The sequence below is a fragment of the Phoca vitulina genome, unplaced genomic scaffold, assembly GCF_004348235.1.
Source record: "Phoca vitulina isolate PV1807 unplaced genomic scaffold, GSC_HSeal_1.0 scaffold16, whole genome shotgun sequence".
NCBI classification, from domain to species: Eukaryota; Metazoa; Chordata; class Mammalia; order Carnivora; family Phocidae; genus Phoca; species Phoca vitulina.
In genome coordinates, this window is record NW_022589719.1 from 11227522 (window position 1) to 11248752 (window position 21231).

Here is a 21231-nt window from a genome sequence, read left to right on the forward strand (position 1 = left end):
ACTTGAATTTATTGTTATAATAAGACTTTTGCAAGCAGAATGAAAAAGAATTATTTTCAAATTTGCCTTTGAAATATTTTGTGTTCGGCCTCACAACTTTGAACTTGGAATTTTTTTTTATTTTCTTTGGGTTAAAACTTATTTCCATAACAGCACAGGAAAAAATAACAAGCATAGATTGAAGCAAATATATAAAAATAAATTCTAAATATCTGTTAAGAAAGCATTAAAATTATTCATCAAATATATTATGAATGTCTTAAAAAATATATCGTCTTAAACAATTTTCCCTGTGAGGTTGTAACATTACTCATATTAATATGTCTCATTCTAGAAAATAGTTTGAGCATCTGCTCAGAAACATTGTATTGAAAATGTATGTGAAAATGGCCAAGTTAAATACAGACTTTGTTACATGCTAGACTATGGAGTAAAGTGTCCTTAGAAAGAGCGGAACTACGGCCGGCTCCCCTATATTCCAGCATTACCCAGTTCCCAGATCCCTGCTGTGTAGTTGTTCCACTCGCCAAGAAGCCTGTTAAAGAGCCCCCCAGAGCATGTGTACAGCCCTCCATGTTAATAGTTAATTGGTGAGGATGGCAAGATGAGAGGACAGCCGAACATGTGGTCTCTCAGACTCAAGCCGTAGACAGACCTTTAGTTATAATAACAGCAGCTGCTCACGTTCTCACAACTCAACTGTTCAAAACTGTTGTCGAATGAAGGTTGTTGTGGATTAAAAAAAAAAAAGAGGGAAGGTTACATCTAAGAAAAATAACTAAAACCCTACCTTGAAACTCTTACTATGTATTATTTAAGTATGAGAAATATTACTTCAACTCTTTAAAACTTAAGTATAAATTTCTAATTTAAAGGTTGTTCTATTTCAGGTATATTGAACATGCTACTGCTTTTTTCCCGTTTACTCTTTGAAACAGAAATGTTTGTGCACCGTTCAAAACTTTTTAATGAGAGTTTTTGCAAAGTGATACCTTTGAAGCAGTTACAATAGGATACTGTTTGATGTCCATATCAGCAAGATATGAAGCTATAATTTTTTTTGGTCTTATGAATGGGAACTGGCTCACTGTTAGTGAACTCTGTCATCCACCTCCAAATTATATAACATTTTGTGCCTTTTAAGTTAATTTTATTTTCAATTCCTAGTGACAGTTGTGTGCTTGAAGAAAATGATAACCGATAACATTTATTCTTTTTGGAAATAAAAATTAAGTTTTATGCCAAAAAAATTTAGTTTTATGCCTTATTATGATTTCATTGGTAAGGTGAAAGGAAAATAAATTTCTCTTAGCTAATGCATTTTATTTACACAATCTATGACAGGTTGTTCTTGATTTGTTTTTATTGATCAAAAGCACTTTTACCTGAAACTGTCAGGAAATAAATATCCAAGAACTTAGAATTGTGATTAAAATGGGGGGGTGTGTATTTTTCTACACCTTTCTCAGAGCTTTCCTTTCGGGAAGAAAATTTACTTTTTATTATTGCTAATTTATTCCAACTGTCATAACCTACTTTTTAAAGGAATTTTTAAATATAAACAACCACCTAATAAATTTCTCCTTAATTATATAATAATGCAGGGATGAAAACTTCTTTGACATTATTCATGATAAAATATTAAATAACATTTTCTCATTCTAGAATACTTCTAAATATTGCCAGCATTTAATGTATTTGCTTACAGAACATTAGTTTATAAACTATTTAAACTTTATTTTATTCAGAATAGATTTCAGATTTGAAAGTGGCCTAGAACATATTTTGACTGGTCATCATTGGCATTTGGTCAGTTAATAGTCTTATTCAGTTTTTATCATATAACCCATGTTTTCTAACAATTTGATCTGTGGACTTTTTTCCCCATCTATCTCTTTGAAGAAAACCATCACCAGTATGTTAGTTTATACCAAGGAAAACTCATTTTCTGAAGGAAAGCAGGAAGAAAATGTCTTGTTATAATGTCTCTTGAAAATTGAAGATTTTAGTGTGTTATTTTAATTGATATATTTTCAAATTAATATTTTACAACATTAATGTAATAAAGCTTTGAACCCACTGGAATGAATGAATGTTTCAAAGTAGAGAAATTCAGAACAAGTCTTTTCGCATCCATAGACTTTTGTATTCATGCTGAGTATCTTAGCAGCTAAACTCTAAGTCAAGTAATGGACTGCTTAGAACTAACCACTAATATGGAATTATGAGAGGTGGACTCCAGTGGCCTTGTGAATTTCTCTCAGTGTGAAATCTTTTATTCTTAAAACAAGAACTAAAAATAATTGCACAGTGAAGGAACAACAGACTTTTGTGAGTTTATAACTATAAAATTTTGGAAAATATTTTTAATGTAATTTTTTATAAAAGCATCATTATAGGAAAGCATAACATCACCTTCTGTCACATAATGTAATCTAAGTGCACTTAATTAAGGAGAATATTTAAGGATGAAAACTAGAGATTAGATTTAATCTCTTGATCATAATTATCAATTACTAAAAGATAAAGTCAGATATTCTGTCTGTCAATTTTTCATGAGTTCCTTAATCAAGATATTCTCAACTGAGAATCTGATTTTTATTTTTCTAGATCTTCTCAACTAGTCTGAAGTAGATTGTAAGAGATTAACATTTTTAGAAGATTAAAAAGCAACAATTTTAAGAAGTCAACTGAATTGTATTAAACCTATTTTAATTTTGCACCATATGTGTCAAATTCTAGTCTCTGAAAATTTAGTAACTTCATATGAGTCTGGTGCATTGTAAACAGAATCTATTATTCTTTAGAATAACAAATAATAGAACTGTGTTTCAACTTTGCTACTGTAGGCTGTTTATAAGAACCTATAATTCTTATACCTCCAGTTTTTATTTTCTTCTGTTTTCTCTTACATATTCTGGTATCTGATCAATTTTTTAAATCAAGTCTCAGCTTGTAGGCATTATACATATGTATTTAATTTACTTTCTTGGCCAAGGATGTTTGAAACTTTTTACACAAATAAACTCCAATTTTTCTGTAAGTTTCTGTCTATATAGAGAATTAGTTGCAGAGTATGTACCATTTTATCTTAGTGTAAATATGGACATTAAATAAGAGCAAGATATTTGAAATGGTCAGTAAGATAAGTGTGCATCTCTAAAGGAAAAAATTACCATTTAGAAACCTTTCATTATACGTAATCTAACCAGAGCATATTCAGCAAGCCATAAAAAGAAAACTAATTTTAATTTAAAACTTTTTTTTGTTCTAAAGTAACTTTGTGATGTTACACTTCATATGGTGATTCATACTGTACTTCCTTGTAGTGGTGGTGGTTGTTAAAGTACTATTTAGAGCCAAAATTTTCAAATATATCAATGATAGAAATAGTGAAACGTCTCATCACAGTATGGAGATTGAGTCATCTGTTTGGGCATATGGAATCTTTGGCTGTTGGACTGCAGTCTTTATAATGCCCAGTGTCCAGGCATGGACACAACTGTTCTGGGAACAGAAGCAGAGAGGGACCTCTGTGTTCAGTCCACTTGAACATGGTAGAAGAAAAAAGAGGAAAGGATCTTTAACATTAATTATTTTTATTATAAACTATCTTTGACTTCATCACTCTTTATGTATAGAAAATAGATACAACTTTATTTAATTTTGCCTTTTTTTTTTACAAATAAAATTATTAAGCTTTTAATCTTTGGTGTTACAAGCTGTCTGAAAAATACCTGTGAGAAAATGTAAGTTTTGAGTTATTCCTATTTATATACCTGGATGCATACTTTTTCTTAAAGAAAGATTACTGTCTTCAAAAAAAAGATACTTATTTCTTAATATTGAAACGAAATGTGCTTGTAACTAATTATAATTTAAAGCTCTTTAAGTATGAGGTCATATATTATATCTTAACATTATGTTTTAGCCCTTTGCTATTAATTACAGTATTATTATTATATAAAGAGTTTCTGCTTCTTTAATAATGTTTTCGCACCCTATGTAGTTAATCTTGAATGTTGGGGAGGACCAGGGGAGAGATTAAATTAGCCTTGTAACCTCTTTCTCTTCCAGGCTGATGATGGAAAATAAAAGCTCTTAGCCACAAAATGTAACACATAGAATTAATATTTAATTAGACTAGCAAATTGTACACTGTGGCTGAAAGCTTCCAAAGAGTTGTTAGTGCCACAATTGACCTACAGGTTTAATAATAACTCACTTCTAGAAGCAAGTGCCAGTTCAGCATAGTAGAGCCACTGTAAGAAAGTCCTGAGAGATTAAAATCAGCAAACCAAATGGCAGGCAGGGATTCCTGGGATGGAGCCTTCTGGAAAGCTGGGAGCTGGAATAGCTTTTAAGCCAGGATTCAGATGAGAACAGTGGGTGAAAAAGCTGATCCCTCCTGTTCTGGGAGCTTCTGGTTGTAGGCCAAAATCTTAGAACAGATTTTTACTAAATGTTTTTGCTGCAGCTATTAACTTACATTGAAAATCAAATATTGAATAATTTTTCTGTAAAATTTAACAAATTTTTATGTAAACATTAATTCTTAATTTCTTACATATTAGTACATAATATCTATAAACTCAGATCATTAGATTATCAGATAGGTTTGGCGCTGTACATCTATGCTGTTTTGCTGTGACATGCTGTTTCCTTGTTCCCTGTATAGTTGATTTATATGGTTCATTTCTATATTATTTCATTACGGGGCATTATGCAGAGCCTGAGAAAGAGATTGTGAAGTCTATAGCCCAAGAAATGTTTTTCTTCAAGAAGGTACATATATCAACAAATATAAAATCAAAGGCATTCTTAATTTTTAAAGGCCTTATATCATAAAAGCAATGCTACATTTGCTTATGCTTAGGATGCAATTAAATTACAAGATAAATAATTGGACCTCCTGGTGAAACATTGGATCCTTATATCTCTGAGAAATTAATCTGGTGAAAAATAGGATGCCATGAATTTGAAAATGTGGAAATGCAGAACAGCCAACTAAAGAAGGAACACCTTACATAATTTATTGGTGTTATCTTAAATAATTAAAGAAAAGCTAGTCATTAGTTAAAAATTCAAGCAGATGAGAACCTTGCCAGCAGAGGGAGTAGTCCTGTCTGCCGTCAGGTTCCCATCATTTTCCCACCTGCCTCAGCTCTTTTCCCAGCCAGTCTCCCATCTGGACCTGGCTCTGTCAGCCTGTTCCTGATGACAGGCTATCATTTTATACTCAATATGGGATTATTCTAAGCTGATTTTAAACTTTAGTATCTTTAACCTACCACTGCATCACTAACATCAGCTGGATGTTCTGTTTGATATTTGGATTTTAGCAATTGTTTTTCCAGGCAAGCTATGAGCTTTTGGACATCTGTGAATTACATTTTAAAGGTTTCAAGTATAAAGTAGTAAGCAACAAATTTCTGATTTAAGAAGTTACCCATTAAACATTTTTAAACAAAAAATACAAATGTTCATATGAATAATATGAAACTATCACTTATGAAAAAATACGTTAAATTAATTTTGAATATTATACCATTATTCTCTTCAGCCTATTCATTACAATATTTTGCTTACCCCATGTATAAAAGTCTTCAGAATATGTAAGATTTTTAAAAATGTTTAATAGAATAACCTATTGAAAAAGAAAACGAAAAAAAAAAACTAATGTAAATAAATGTTCTGCAAAGCATGTACTATTTGAGGCCAGTGTAAATGTAGATAATATTTCTGAAAATAACATCATGTGTTCTTAAAAAAAAATTCATGTCAAAACTTAGAATACCAAGTATTCAATCAGATAGAAATCACAAAAAGATGTGGCTCCATTGCTTAATCCTAGTAAAATTTGACAATTTAGCAATTTATTTTGCCCTTGAGGTTAAGTATATTTGCCATTAGCTCCTTTGTGGATATGTTTTAAAGCGTTAGAAAGAGGAACCAAAATATGTTTGTTTTATGATTTCCCTACATAAATATCAGTATAAGATGCTACCAAGAGAGTGTGGTTATAGCTACAATTTTTAAAATTTACACAAGTTCCTCTGTATTTTAAAATTAACTGTGTGAATTTTAATAAAAGTCAATATTAAATCTGGAAAGATTTAATCTAATACCTTCATTAAGGTATTATAATTACAAATATTTATTAGTATAACTTTATTTGATAAAATTATATTCTTAAACTCAAAATAATTATGAACAGAATTATTTTTCCCACTATAAAATATTTTTATAAAATAAAAATTTAATCTACTAGTAAATGACAACTCTGGGGAAGGTGGGGGAAGGTTTGTAAAAAGTTACAGTATAAACAATTTTATTATTTCATAGTCTCAATCCTATAGAATGTAGAACTTAATAAGCATAGAAAAACAAATACCTCATTAAACATCTCTAGATTTATCCTTTTATTCAAGTTTTTTTTATTACATGACAAAGAAATGTCGTAAGTTCTAGTATGTTTGTGTTTTGATGCATTTCTCAGAAAAATGTTATAACATGAGATGTTGAGTAGTATACTTGTTTTTCTTGGGATTCTACCCCCCACCCCACATATACAGACACACATCATGTCACGTAGTAGGTTCAAACAAAGTAATTTGAATCTTTCTTTAACTTTTCAATATTAACTTAATAGTGCTTTTGCACTGTTGTAATCCCAAATCTGATGTGTGTGCCATATACTCAAATGGGAGCTCTACTCTTTATATTCTGTATTTGCTATCTTATTTGAGTAACTCAAGAACTTATTCTTATTTGAGGCATTGCATAAATGCTTTATGTCAACTGATTTTTTCTTTTCAAGCTTCTTAATAATTAAGTGATTGGTTAATTACTTTTTAATTCTCTTGTTAAAAATCTTTCCTGGCAGTATACTTTGTATTGGTACAAACTGTATCTTTTTATATTGTTGAGATAATTGGGTCAAAGAAAGTAAGAAAACATTCAGGGTTTGAGGTATTCTAATTGTTACTTGGTTACTCTAAATAGGTATCTCAACTATTTTTATTAGAAAATGGAGGGAGCTTATATGGCAGTAGTTGAATTTTATCTCTTAAAGTTCATAGTTTTGGTTTAATGAGCTTTGAATTGCAAGGGAGCATTAAATTAATCTTCATTTATTTAAAATCTATTTAATGGATTTGGCATATCCTAATAAAGAGGTTACCATTATATAAAAGAAAACAGGAAACATCCTATGAAACCAAACAAGAAACAATCAAAACAAAAACTCTGAAACATTTTGTGAAATTAAAATTGGAATAAAAAAATGGACTGGACAATCTGATTTGCCATTTTTATTTGCAACAGCATTTGACATGATTTAAATCTAAATAATTAAGAAATTGCACTGCAACAGAAAGTTTTAAGAACCTTTTATGTAACTTAATACAATGCTATTTGAGACTGCCAGCAAACTCTTAAAACTCCTGGACACTGGCTCTCTTCTTTTCTGGCTTCCCTCCTAGTCTTGTCTTGGCTACTGTCCAGAGCTGACAACTTTCACCCAGGAGTGAAGGGAGATTTGTCTAGTATAGGGAGGATTTTTGAGCCATCCTAGATTTTCACATCCAGATGGGCAAGGAGGAGGGGTGGCAGTATCATTGTACATACTTGGGTGATGTCATTGTGCCATGCATGAATATAACCATTAATTTACTCCTACTGGTGAATCCTGAATGTCCTTACTCAAATGTTCCTTATTAGAAACTATAATGTAACAACTTCAAAATTAACACAAAAATTACTCAAATTTTATGTACAAGTAACTGATGCACAAATACCTTGAGGTTCTCCATTTCCAACTACGTATACTGCAGACCAAAGAGGTTTCACATCTTGGCTAATAACATAAAAACACTTAGAATCTGTTAAGATGAGAATATGGAAGTTCCAGTTTCAAGGCCTCTGCTCAGATCATTATGCTAAAGCTTTCTGAACACTGTGAATTATATTTTGACAATTTAGTGTCCATAGTGTATTTTCCCTGAAGTGAATTGTGATTATTATGCCTTTGAGGATTTTTAAAGCTATCAATTTTAGATTCTTTTAAGTAAATTTACCTACCTTTATCTGAAAGACCACTTAGTATTCTTTTAAGTAAATTTACCTACCTTTATCTGAAAGACCATTATGATTTGAAAGACCTTTGGACACAAGTAGTTTTAAGATATGATCGTGTCAATATACCATACTCCCTATGAACCTTGGGGGTACAGAAGTAATCTGTAACACTATTTTAGCTTTTTTAAAAAATATGTACATTTACATGCCCAAATATCTTTTATGCTTTTATACATCACTGGAATACTGAATGAGTTTATAATTAAGATAAAGATGATCTCAGTCAGAAACTTAGATGTTATTCTTATATAATTTCCAGTGCTTTTTATTCTATACACATTTTTTTCGATATCTGTACAGCTTCCACCACCAAGTTTGCCACGTTACGTAACCTATTTTCCAAAACTGCTGTGCAGAAAGTAGTAAGGTCATTCTTAAATATAACTTATTTTTCTTGCTCTAAGACTTCATGAAAGCTTTTAAAATCAAATTTAGTTTGTAGTTAATAACTCTAGTGTAAACCTATGGAACTTAGAAACACAATAAATTAACTATATGAATGAGTTTCTGAGATTTCTAAATCCAGGCTGTATACATCTTTTATTTTGGAATTCATTAGTTTTCCTCTACAAAGTGGATGGTTGATTTTTTTAAATCTTCCATAAATTCCCTTAAAAAGAATTATAATGTTGACAAATATTACAAGGGTGTTAAGTGGTTTGTTAGTAAATTTTAAGGTTAAAGAAAGAAACCTTCTTTGAATGTCAGGTTGTCCATTTAAATATACAGGACCTTGCTTATATGCTACTAGAATGGAAGACATACCTAAACCTTACAATTTCTATTATTAAAATAATTGAAAAAGCCCTAGTTTATATCACTGCATATCTGAATACTTGAGTTCTAACAAAAACTGACTTTTATCATTTTAGATTCAGATATTTAGATACAAAGGCTTAGTCTTGTATTTATAGATAAAAGGAAATCTGACCTTTTGATTAAGAAATATTGTCAGTAGCCTTTATAAGTGCTTGTTCATCTGAGGGTCCATGACAGGAGTACTCTTCCCAGTTGAGTTTATCCTAAAAATGAAATGATAAGAGCCTGCTGGTTGTTATCTAAGATTCTTCTTAATGGGAGAACCACATGGTTATTCTTCATCTCCCACTTGTTCTCACCCTCTACAACCAACCCAGCCACACCCCACCCCCACCCCAACATTGTTCAGTACTCAGCACAATGAATCATTTTCAAGTTGACTCATTGTGAACTGTCTCCCAGCTGTTGGAATGTCTGGCAGACATTTTTGTTTGGGTGAAGAATAACTGGCTGAAACCCAACCTGGATGAGTTTGATATAATAGTCTTTGGCTAAAGAAATATTGAGAGGAACTTGTTTATGGCCTCTGAAGCCCCTGTTATTCCTGGAGTAGGACCATCCCCTGTGGCATAGAACTGAAAGTAAGGAATCAATCTGTATTATTTTCTTACCATTGAATGAAAAACTGCCTTAGAAAAAAATAGGCATTTTCAAATTATGTTTGTTTTTCTATACTTGGTACCCACATCATTAAGAGTATTAAAGCCAATTAAGGATAATTATTTTTACTGGTTCCTTTTAAGCATACTGATTCAAAGGCTGAAACATTCTTTATATAACACATATTTCTACTTACAGAGGAGTTTCAAATACTGCCCTAGGTATGAGTTAACCAGTCATTTCAGCATAATGTTTAGTGACAGGAGCTACTATGTATTTCAGACTGAGTCAGGTAACATTGACCAGTTTTATTTTTCATTCTTATGCAATCTTTACTACAGGACTTAAGAAACAGAGGAGTACCAGTAAGCTCAGTAGTCAGTCGTGTTTACAGGAAGTGAATGTGTTTCATTGTGTTTGGACTTTCCTCTAACAGGGGTCATAGGATCAAACTAAAATTTTCTTAACTGCTTTACATTTCCCATCCTTTTCTAAAGATTATTTTTAAACTGGTAGATATTATGAGTGTATAAAATGGGAGTTTCAAAAGTATAAAATTTTACAAAGAACCATTTTTTCAACTTATCTAGAACTTGAGAGCAAAAATTTTTCTAAGATGTTATAATATATGAAACATTTGCTGACCTATCACCCTGTCAGGGGCTAAAAGAAATACTGAATCTCCACTAAATAAAATAATTCAAGAGAACCTATAGGGTATTTAATGATTATATTTTTAATGATTTTTTTATAGCCATGAAATTCTGGGTATTTTACAACTTTTGCTACTTAAAATGTGACTTTTTTTACAATGTATTATTTAGCAATGTTTTTGGTTCATGTCAGGTTGTATTGGGAAGGAAAGTGTAGGCTACTAGTTTAGTGCTAGTCATCTACTCTCTTTTCTTTGCCTTTATTGTTATCCCAGAGCGAAATAGCAGCATCTGGAAGGAGAGGACAGAAGACTCCAGAGCTAGCCATGCTGCAGCCTCTTAGCTGGACCCTTCCGTGATTCTAAAATGATACAGAGGACCTCAGCTGTTACAGGGCTGGGACCTGGTCCCAGTTGACAGATGATAGCGGGACCTTGCCTTACACATTATACTGTACTATCTACTGCTTCTGAATCCTGATGTCTATCAGATTTTCCAATGGGTAAAGTAATTTGAAAAAGAATAGTGTGTGAGGATAAAGGTAGCCTTGACCCTTAAAACGGAAGAAAAATAATCAATTTATGCTCTCTACCAAAAATAAGAATATTTTCTTCAGCTCTTCCAGTTAGAATAACACACCTACATGGGCTAGAATTTTCAGTTAAGTGCATATTTTCATCCAGTTTTCAGCCTGCGGTAGCTTTGAATTATTTCTCTATGTTGATAGTTTATCTCCTCTACAATTTGTCACTGAGATGGCATAATGGCACTGAATACATGTTATATTATTAAATATAAAATGAGTGTTTTGTTTCTTGTTTTACAGAATAAAGCAATTATTGCTCGTGTTACAAACTTGTCAGATACAGTAGTTGGTCTGGAATCATTCATTGGTTCTGAGAGAGAAACCAACCCATTATATAAGGATTATCATGGTAAGCAGCACCTTTATAAGGAGAAGAGAATATCCTGGGTTGCCTCTAGAGTACCTGGAAGCATTGTATCCAGTCATAAAATCTACTGTCAAGTAGCATGAGTTTTATTTTATAATATATCTGTTAAATGTTTTCCATTCCTGACCATTCTTTCATGGCAGCTTGTCACCAAATTACATTAAGACTATGGACTGTTTTAACTACTTGAAAGAAGTCAAACCCAAGTACTAAGCCATGCCTCAGTCAGATAAAAATTTTATTGTCCCAGGGACTTAAAGTTGTCATGAAATCAGTTGTACTTTTTAGCCATGTTTGAAATAAATATATCAATTCTAATAACAACAGCTTTGTATAGTAGTTTATGCTTTACAAAGCCTACCTATATGAAAAATAAAATTCATACTTACTATGTTTTAAAAGCCCTAGTCAATCACATTTTCAGAAAGTGAACATCTTTGATTATATTTGGACTTTGCTCATTTTGTTGTTTGCGTTTTGAGCAAATTTTATAATATTGCCACCCTAGTATAAACACAGGTCAATTAATCAGATTTTAATTTTTTTTGAAGTTTTTAGTAATATTTTGGTCATTTGGTTAATTTGGAGATTTTTTAAAATAAAGGTTCTTACATAGAATCATTGAAATAGGAAAGGTTTAATAGTTTTGCACATCTTAGCTCTAAATAAAATACAGAATATGGGGAATGATAGATTTTTACCTATTTACTTATACTGACTAAATGTCAGTTATTGCTGTTATTATTGTGGACCTACTGTACTTCCATGGAAACCTCTAAAGACTGAATATCTTATTTGAAGCCTGCTAGAAGATTATATAAGATTATGATTGCAGGACTGTGACAATTTCTAGAGTCTAAAAAAAAAAAAAATTATAAGATACTTTATATGATAACCACCACTGCTTTGAAGTCAACATACAGTCTTTTAAAAAGTAATAAAACAGCATAATCTAACAATCAGGTATTTTTTAAAGGCTAGAAAATATAAGCTATGAACAAAAGCTACATAAAATAATTTGCCTCATGATTATTAACTTGCATAACTGTATATGCTATATGCCCAGATTAACCCTATGTATAATTATTTAATCCATTATTGTCACTATTATAGGAAGAAGACTATTAAGATTAAACTATTTCTTTTTTTTAATTTATTATTGAGCTATAATAGACATACAACATTCTATTAGTTTAAGGTGTACAAAGTAATGATGTAAGAGATGTATGTATTATGAAATGATCACCACAGTTAAGTTTTGTTAACATACATCACCACACATAGTTTACAATGTTTTTTCTCTAGTGATGAGAACTTTTAAGATCTCCTGTCTTAGCTAATATACAACACATTATTGTTAAGCATAGTCACCATGCTGTACATTACATTCCTAGGGCTTATTTGTCTCAAAACTAGATAAACTATTTTTCAATTTTTATTATTTCTGCGTTCTTTTAAAACAACTCAAGTTAAATATTACCTTAATAAATTATATCTGAATATCATTTGTAAGTATTATGACCTAATAAATTTAGTAAATTGTATTTTATATTCTAAGACAGTTATTTTGATTAAAACATTTCAAGGGTGAAAGGCTATGATGTTTTGTGCTGAAATCTCTGAATCGATAAATTATTACCAACAGATTAATGAAGGGTTTTGACGACAGGTAGCATTTCTGTTAATAAGAAGGACCTGATAAACTGTATTCATTCATTGTGTAAGGCCTCCTGACTTAAGAGCTAAACCAGCATATATATATATATATACCAAGGTAAAATGAGGAATGTGCAAGTGAAAGTCTGGTGTGCTCGTTTCTAATGTATTTTACTAAGTAGCTCTGTCTAAGATATCTTTAATCTGTATCTAAAAGCTGTCTTCTTAACGTATTTTGCATTTTTTTAAGTTTAATAAATCAGATATTTCAGTGAATTATTTTTGAAGAGGCCATTTTGGAAGTTAAGCACCTAGAGGTTTACCCTTTGAAGCTAAAATGAATACATACATTACTAAGCATTCAAACACACACACAAAAGCAGTTCTTTAAATAAGATTGCATCTCATTTGTTCAGATTTGGATTTGCCTTCTTCCCCCATGTTTAGAGATCAGTGTCTTTGGGATGATGATTTTAAATATGGGCTGAGTCAGGCAGAGTGATGCACTGAAGAATCTTCCATGTCTTCATCTGTGGCAAATGACCCCGAGTTTAGTCAGAAACTGCATTAAGCTGCACAAAAGGCATCCAGTGCCCTTGTCAGAAAAAATTAGCAAGTGTTTCTACTGACAAGAGGCCAAAGCTCACGGTTTACCTAGCACTATTACAAAGCTTATAACAGCTACACAAAGGTCTAACATGCCACAGAAATGAGGGTCTTGGAATGGCATAGGGGTTAAAGTTTGATCCTAGAGTGTGCTCTGAAATGTAGTTTTCTTCAGTGGTTTGCTCAAGTCATTAATAAGGTACAAAATGAAATACTTTTCATTAGTGCTTCACTGGTTATCAGTAACCCATAAGCCTTGTTTTGCTGGCTGCTTACTGGTGCATTTAATAAAATAAAGATCACTCAGTGGTGCTGTGGGCAGCATGCAAGGTGATAGCCATATTTGCTTACTGTAAATACAAGAGAAAATCACACACAAACCGGCTGTAGTTTTGACAAGTATTAAGATCCCTCTTTACATCTGTACTTCTGTACCAAAATGCAATTAGTTTTCCTCGCACAAGGATTTCTGTTTATCTTATTCTGCTTGATTACTTGAGTATAATCACACCATTTGCTTCATTGCTCCTGGTAGTAAGCTCCAGTTTTAAAAGGGGAGGATGCTTGTGTGTAAATTTACAGGATTCTGCTGTAAGACTCTTAATTTATGCACTAAGACAGTGTTTTTAAAAAATTTTTTTCTTTTAATTTCCTTTTCACAAGGTTTGATTCATATTCGGCAGATTCCTCGGCTTAATAACTTGATTTATGATGTATCCGATGTCAAAGACTTAGCTTTTAAATTAAAAAGGAAGCTATTCACCATTGAGGTAAGAGAGAATTTTTGTATTTTAGTTCATGGACTTGAGGTTAAATAGTCTATGTGTGTATGTATGTGTGTGTGTATATATATATATATATATATATATACATATACATATATATATATATGGTTTTTTTTTTACTTTAATGAAATTCTTGGAAGACGTTTCCTGCTAATATTCTTAAGTTCTTTTGGTGTAACAAAATAATGTTTTTAGACTATCTTATTTTTTTCTCTTTTAATGGCATATCATTAGAGTATAGCAAAAAATGATTTTGTTTTAAACGTCTATTCAAAGTAAGCTCCAAACTTACATGGTAAGTATGACATGCGTATTTCCAAGGCTTTCAAAAGCATATTTAATTAAATGTTAATGAGCTGTGCTTATTTGTGTGTGGAATGTGAATGCTACCCACAATTGTGTATGGCTAAGAAAAGAGGATCCTTATCTATATTCTAAAAGCAGTTTTCTTTACTATTAGTGAAATCACCTTTCCGCTTTCCATGCTGAACAAAACAAAGTGTAATTTACACCAGTGTCTTTAAGTAAATTTTCTACAAAACTTAAAACTTTTTTTGTGACCTTTATGCAAGCAGTCGTGACAGAAAGTAGTGGTACAAAAGATTTATTTCAACTTAATCTTGCTAAAGAGCAAATGAACATAGCACTATTAAGCAATTAGAGTTGATGTATTTATTAACGAAATAAATGCCCAGGGAGAGATGGCTTTTGGGTGATGTGATAGTTATCAGTATAGTCGGTGCAATTTTTTTAACAAAGACATAAAACAGCCAAGCAGCCTTGACAAACCATTTTGTTTAATCTCTTTTCAAATGAAAAGCTCTTAAGCAGGCCACTTGTCTTAACTGCTTGAAACCATAAAAAGAGAGAATTGCCACCAATAAATTAGCATATTTTTAACTTCATCACCAAATGATGGTCAATGTGGCTTGGCACTGCTTTGGTGTTTGGGACTTCACCCTTAAGTGACCACTTTGGCCCTTTTTTGACCCTCTGCCCTCTTTAGCTGGCCACTTGATAAGGTAACTTCATGGTTCTCCCTCTTTTTCTCTTTCCCTTCACATTTGCAAGTAGCACTAACCTATAAATCATTGTAAGGGCCCTATCCAGTGACAAATTAATGTGCCCTCCTCCTAATTAATGGTCATCAATGTTCTTAATTATCTAATCCTATTGAGAGCAGTTAATAGTTAATCAGGCAGCCAGTTCTTCAAGCAGGTCATCTCTGCAGGAGTGTTAGAAGTTTCTCATCTGGGGATACTCCCTTCAAAAGCCACTTAAAGCCAAAAGATAGAGAGTGTAGAAATACTGATTCTTGAGCTAATTTGCCTTAGTTCTCAAAAGAAACCATTGAAATGGAACCCAATGCTGTAATTGTTCAAACTTTGTTTCAGTTTTTCTGATAGAATACTAAGAAATTTACCATTATTATTTACCAATTTTAAGCGATATTTTGCTTAAAAATTTTAGACGCATAAAGTTAGTGTCACAAGGAAAGCATGCCTCATCATTTTCTTTTAAGTTGAACTTATATTTTTAATGAAAAATGGGTTTTTTTTTTTCCTCTGTGCAACACATTTCTCCCAAATGAGTATTCTGACAAGCAGGTCTAAGGTATCTTGTCTATCATCATACAATCTAAGCAAGCAGATTCCCTAGTGAAAATCATATTGCACCCAGAGAAAAAAGTAGCACTGTAGTGTGAATCATGTTTATTCTCTTTCTCTTTCTCTCTCTCTCTCTCTCTCACACACACACACACAGAGAACACAACACATATATGCACACACACACTGGGTCTTATTTTGGGTGTGAGGAGATAGAAATAAGGGACTTAAATAATGTCAAGTGGGACCTCTCCTTTGAATAAACTTGGATTCTAATAAAGTAACTATACTTTACCATTGGAGCTGATGTGAGATCTTTTATAAACCACATAGGTTTCTTTTCCATTTCCTTTTCTATTCCCAACATTCTGAACTAAGAGAACAATTATAATTGATCACCTGTGGTTTGGAAGCAGTATTTGAAAACAAAACACAAATAGATGGTTGGTTTTTAAAAAGTCAATATTTAATACGGTTGATCAAATCCTTTACCTTTTTGGCTTATAACCTTCATCTTTTTTTTATACATAGAAATATAGGTGCAACACATTCCAAATAATTTATCCACTCATGCCATAAAATTCAATTTGGTGATTAGAAAAAATAGGAATTCAAGAACGAAACAAACCTAATAGTAGCATATATAGATATAATTATAACAAGATAAAATCATGTGGTTCACATAAGACTAAATGATTTAAATACAGCATTATACCTTATAAAATGCATACCCAACAGATAGCAAGTCTTTGGTGATACATTGTAGAAATTGGAAATGAGAGGATTCCTTTATTGGGGGGAAATTATGACGTGACATTGTTTTAATATGCACAACAAATGTTTTTATTAAAACTGATACCAAAAAAAGATAATAAGATGTATACTAGTCTGTAAAGTGTGAGATCCTAATATAGCAGGCACTGAATCTGTGTTTTACTTTCAGAAGAGAAAGGTGGTTTAGCAGGTAAAGCAGAAATAAGTTTTCTGATTCCATACAGGTAGATCTGTTACATGATGGAATTTTCTATCAGTCACATGGTCTCACATGGTTGGCATGTTTGGAAACAAGGAGCAAAAAAAAAAAAAAGAAAGTACCCTTATTTCTATTTTTAGGGTACCCTTTCTTTGATTTATTAAATACTCTTTTTATATATGAAAACTGAATTTTTTTTTTTTTTTAACTGACAGCCACCAAGGGCCTCTAGTAAGTAGAGCAGCTCTAACTAGCAGTCTTTAATTTCTTTGAGTGATTTGGAAAAGGCAAAAGAATATTTCTTTCTTCTTGGGCTGTGTATTGGTATTATTCATATTCAAGTGGAAGTATTTATCTAATCACAGTAAATTTTTACTAATACCTAGTATTCATCAGCTATGAAGCTCTATAAATGAGGCCCTCTACAAAAACCATAGCAGAATCCTATCTATAGTAATGACACTAAAATACTGGCATGCATTCTGGGTAAGTAAAAGAGAAAATTTAAGGTTGATTCAGTCTGGTTTCAGGTTAAAAAAAAAAAGCTTTCCAATTCTTTGAAAATTTTTAATCCTTGTAAACTGTACATGGAAACTCTCTAGCATATTTGATTAACCACGACATACTACTTATTCCTTGGCTTACCACATAACCTTTTTTCAGTCATAGTAAGATTTATTAAGCCTTTATTGTGTACCAGGCCCTCTACTGGCTTATTTATACTTTCTATGTAGTAATTGAATATTTTGTAACAAAAGGCTTTACTAAGATATAATAATAGACTCAATGTATAGAAACTACGTCTTTTTCATCTTCGTATCTATCCCAGAACTAAGAACAGAGTCATACATTTAGCAGGTATAAAATCTTTGCTGAAATATATGTATATAGATAAGTTATGGAGTTTGAAAAATTATTCAAATAATACAGCTATAAATATTATGTAAGCTCCACTGGTCAAGTGACATATAAACACTACTTTCTCCATTAAGTTCCACAAGAAATGTAACTTGGGTACATAGCTTCACTTCCAACCTGAAATAACCACTTACACTTGTGTTTTTTTTTCAGTTTCTGTAATTTTTGCTTCTCTAATGCTGGGATCATCATTAACCAGTTTTTTCTTTATATTAGTAATTATGATGTAATTGTAATACCTAAACAAGTAAGATTTGGTAGGATTTGAAATGTGGCTTCATTTAATTTGATGATATCATAACAGCAAATTTTCAAAATAAGGATAAACAACACTTATATAGGCTTTAATTGGTCCAAAAATAGTAATTATCATAAATAGTATATTTATGTGGGTCTTGCACATTAAATGAATATTGAGAGTCCAGAAAATCAAAATAAAGTTTTCTCAAGATTATCTTTAATACTTTGCCCCTAATTCAGAACACAGGACTCTGGTACCTCTCCAGTCATCAAGAACTTTTTCTCACAGAAGAATTGATAAACCAGTATCTATTAAGTAACAACTATTTTTGATGCACTTACTTAGAAAATTCATTCTTAAGTATTAAGATCAAAATATTATATGCCATCAGTATAAGTTAGCTTTATATAGTACTACAATATACTTGATATGATTCAGCAGAATTATTTGAAATTTTTACATATTGGAAAAGCATAAACTCTTGTAGTCACTATGACAATGTTGGACAATGTAGAGTTGCATGGTATCTTTGGTCCTAGGTTTCCTTACTTCCCTACATTTTGTATCAATAGCCTTTCCAGTTTTAAATGGGAAGTAGAAAGGTGACTGTTTACTATACTTAGAGGTAGAGAGGAGAGTTGGTTAACTTATTTGTCAATTAACAATTATGTCACTAAAAAGAAATAATGGAAACATAAATGTCTGACTCAAGAACATTAAGTTGTAGCACGATATACCTTTTCTGATAATGATGCCCTCCATAAATATTTAAATATTCACTTCCCAGATATATTGCAGTTAGCAAAAGAAAATCAAAGTGGAACATAGGCATCTGTTCATATAGATCAAATCATTTGTCAAAAATAAATTCAAATTAACATTCTTTAACAATGGAAATGTCATTTTGTACATGTTTACATCTTAATATATTCATTGTATTACCATCCCCATATTTACACTTTTAATTCCTAAATAAGGTAGACATACAGTAGGGTCATATAGGTTTCACAGACTCTCCAGAAGTTGGTAATACTGTGCTCCTATATATTCCACATGTCATAGCGAGCCTATCAACAGTGCATACCACCTTAAGGGGAACACAGTTTTGAGACTCTGTCTAATCCTATTTCTTCCCACATTGGAATCTTAATTAGAAGAGATAAGGAAAAAAAAAACATCATTTAACTAAATTATTGTCTTGAATCTGTAGCAAAAGGTATAATCCGCAATTGGGCCAATTAGTGAACCCCATAGTTAGCTATGCTGCAGCGAACAACTTGATTAGATCTGACACCATCCTAGTTCTCACTGTTGTTTTGCCAGGTATGATGGTCAGACTTCAAAGAGCTTGAGGCATCAGCAGGGCAAGGTTTGGAGGCCAGCTTAGGTCCGGTTGTTAATCTCTCTACTAAAACCACAGCAGCTCTCACACAAAACAAGCTTACACGACACAATCATGCGGTATTAAAGTTAGGGTTGAGTCATGCCAATTTGCCTTTGATTTTTTGATGATTGACCAAAGATGGCTACATGACCAGACACATGCTAAAAGTATACTGATTAGGTAAGTTCCCAAAATATTTGAAGTATTTTTTTAACTTCCTATATAAATGTTGGGAAAGTTTATCCCCTTTGATCAAACTTCCAAAGTGATGGTACTGTATCGGGGGAAAATGAATATTTCTTATGGCAGCCCGAATCCCAAACTTTTCACTTACCACTTCATAAAAATTAGTGTTTACATTAATAATTCCTTAAGGAGAATGTAAAAGGAAATTCTTTCTAAGTGGTAAGCTTTTAAAAAATCTATTAAGTGCATTAAAAGAAAAAAACATTTTTCCCTGAGTCATTTATGTTCACTGACAATTTTTCTGAAATTTCTTTGTAATTATTTTCCACTTAAATGTTGAGTAAAGTGCCCTTCCACGATGTGATTGCATAAGTGTTCTTTTCTCTGCATTCTGATTTGTTGGAACATTGCAGTAATAGTGACATGTTTCCATTCTGAGAAAAGCCTAAGGCTGCGTTAGTATTATTCCGAATGATTGAAGCTGCCATCTTGCTGACTTTCCCTTAGGCAGCACAGGGCCCGTTTGCTTTTGTGTTCATCTCACATGCTTCCTGTGAGTTGGCCTGGCAGAACATCATTGCTTCATTTGGCAAGGAAGAGTAAATTCATGTTTGGCTATTATATGTCTTAAAGTTTCCGTACTGTCATCAACACCTGAGATAATTAAGCTTATACTTTGTTATATCAAATGCATCCTGTTTCTTTGAGAAGTATTTTTAATTATCTTATGACACCTTGACTGTGAATAATTTCTGTATAAAAATGGCCATTTTATAAATTGAACTTAGAGTCTAATATTTCACATTGCACTAATTTTTATACCAATTCATACTACATTTTTGTCAGGAATATAAAGAAAGCATATATTTGAATAGCAAGATGGTGGCACAAAGCAAAAGTCTAATATTTAGAATCTTGCCAAATAGTTTTCAGGCCATGAGTCTGTTAAAGATTCTGTGGTACCTATAGTCCAGCAGTCTCACTTTTGAGATCAGATGGTACAGATTCAGCATCGTCTAAGGATATAAAGAGAGAAAAAAAAAAAATCTCTTCTCCTCTTTCCTGAATTTTGCCAATACAAGCAATACATACAAGTATGTATTCTATGGTATGGCTCCAGGAAAATTATATTGCACTACTTCAAGGATTTTCTTACAGCATTTGTAGAACTGCTGTAGCAGATATCACCCAGTTTATATGGTGTTCCCTAAACCACTTCCTGCCACAATGTGCTATGTATAGTGTCTGAGAAAGACAGAGAAACAGAAAACCAAAAATGATGACAAATCATGGCTATCCCATTTCACCAGCTAGAAGGTGAGAACGTATATTTTACTGATATAACCTCCAAGGTGCCTAGAAGAGTAAGAACACATTATAGAGCTTACTAAATATGGTATCCATGAGCTTTGTGATTAATATAGGTAACTTTGGGAATACTTTTGTACCTAAAACATCTTTAGTCCTTCTTCAAGGTCTTTGCACAGCAAATGTCCAGAATGTTCATCCCTCCATCCTTTCATGGCTTTTTCTTGTCACTGGATTGCAGGTTAAATATCTCAGTCTCCTTAGTGAGGTCATCCCTGACTGGCCCATCTGAAGTATTCGCTCAGTTATCTACTATCACGTACCCTATTTTAATTCTCAGTGTAACACATATTACTACAATTGATTATCAGTTAGTTTGTTATTTTTCAACATTATTCCCTTA

At 32.1% G+C, this 21231-nt stretch overlaps 1 protein-coding gene across 1 annotated transcript in view; it reads left to right on the forward strand.

Moving 5' to 3' along the window:
* The window catches only part of ELP4 (elongator acetyltransferase complex subunit 4), a 242469-nt gene that overhangs the window by 107108 nt on the left and 114130 nt on the right, over positions 1 to 21231 (forward strand). Inside the window, exons 8-9 of the mRNA XM_032413876.1 lie at positions 11038 to 11146; positions 14090 to 14196. Coding sequence (XP_032269767.1) covers positions 11038 to 11146; positions 14090 to 14196 — 216 coding nt within the window. The remainder of the gene's footprint in view (positions 1 to 11037; positions 11147 to 14089; positions 14197 to 21231) is intronic.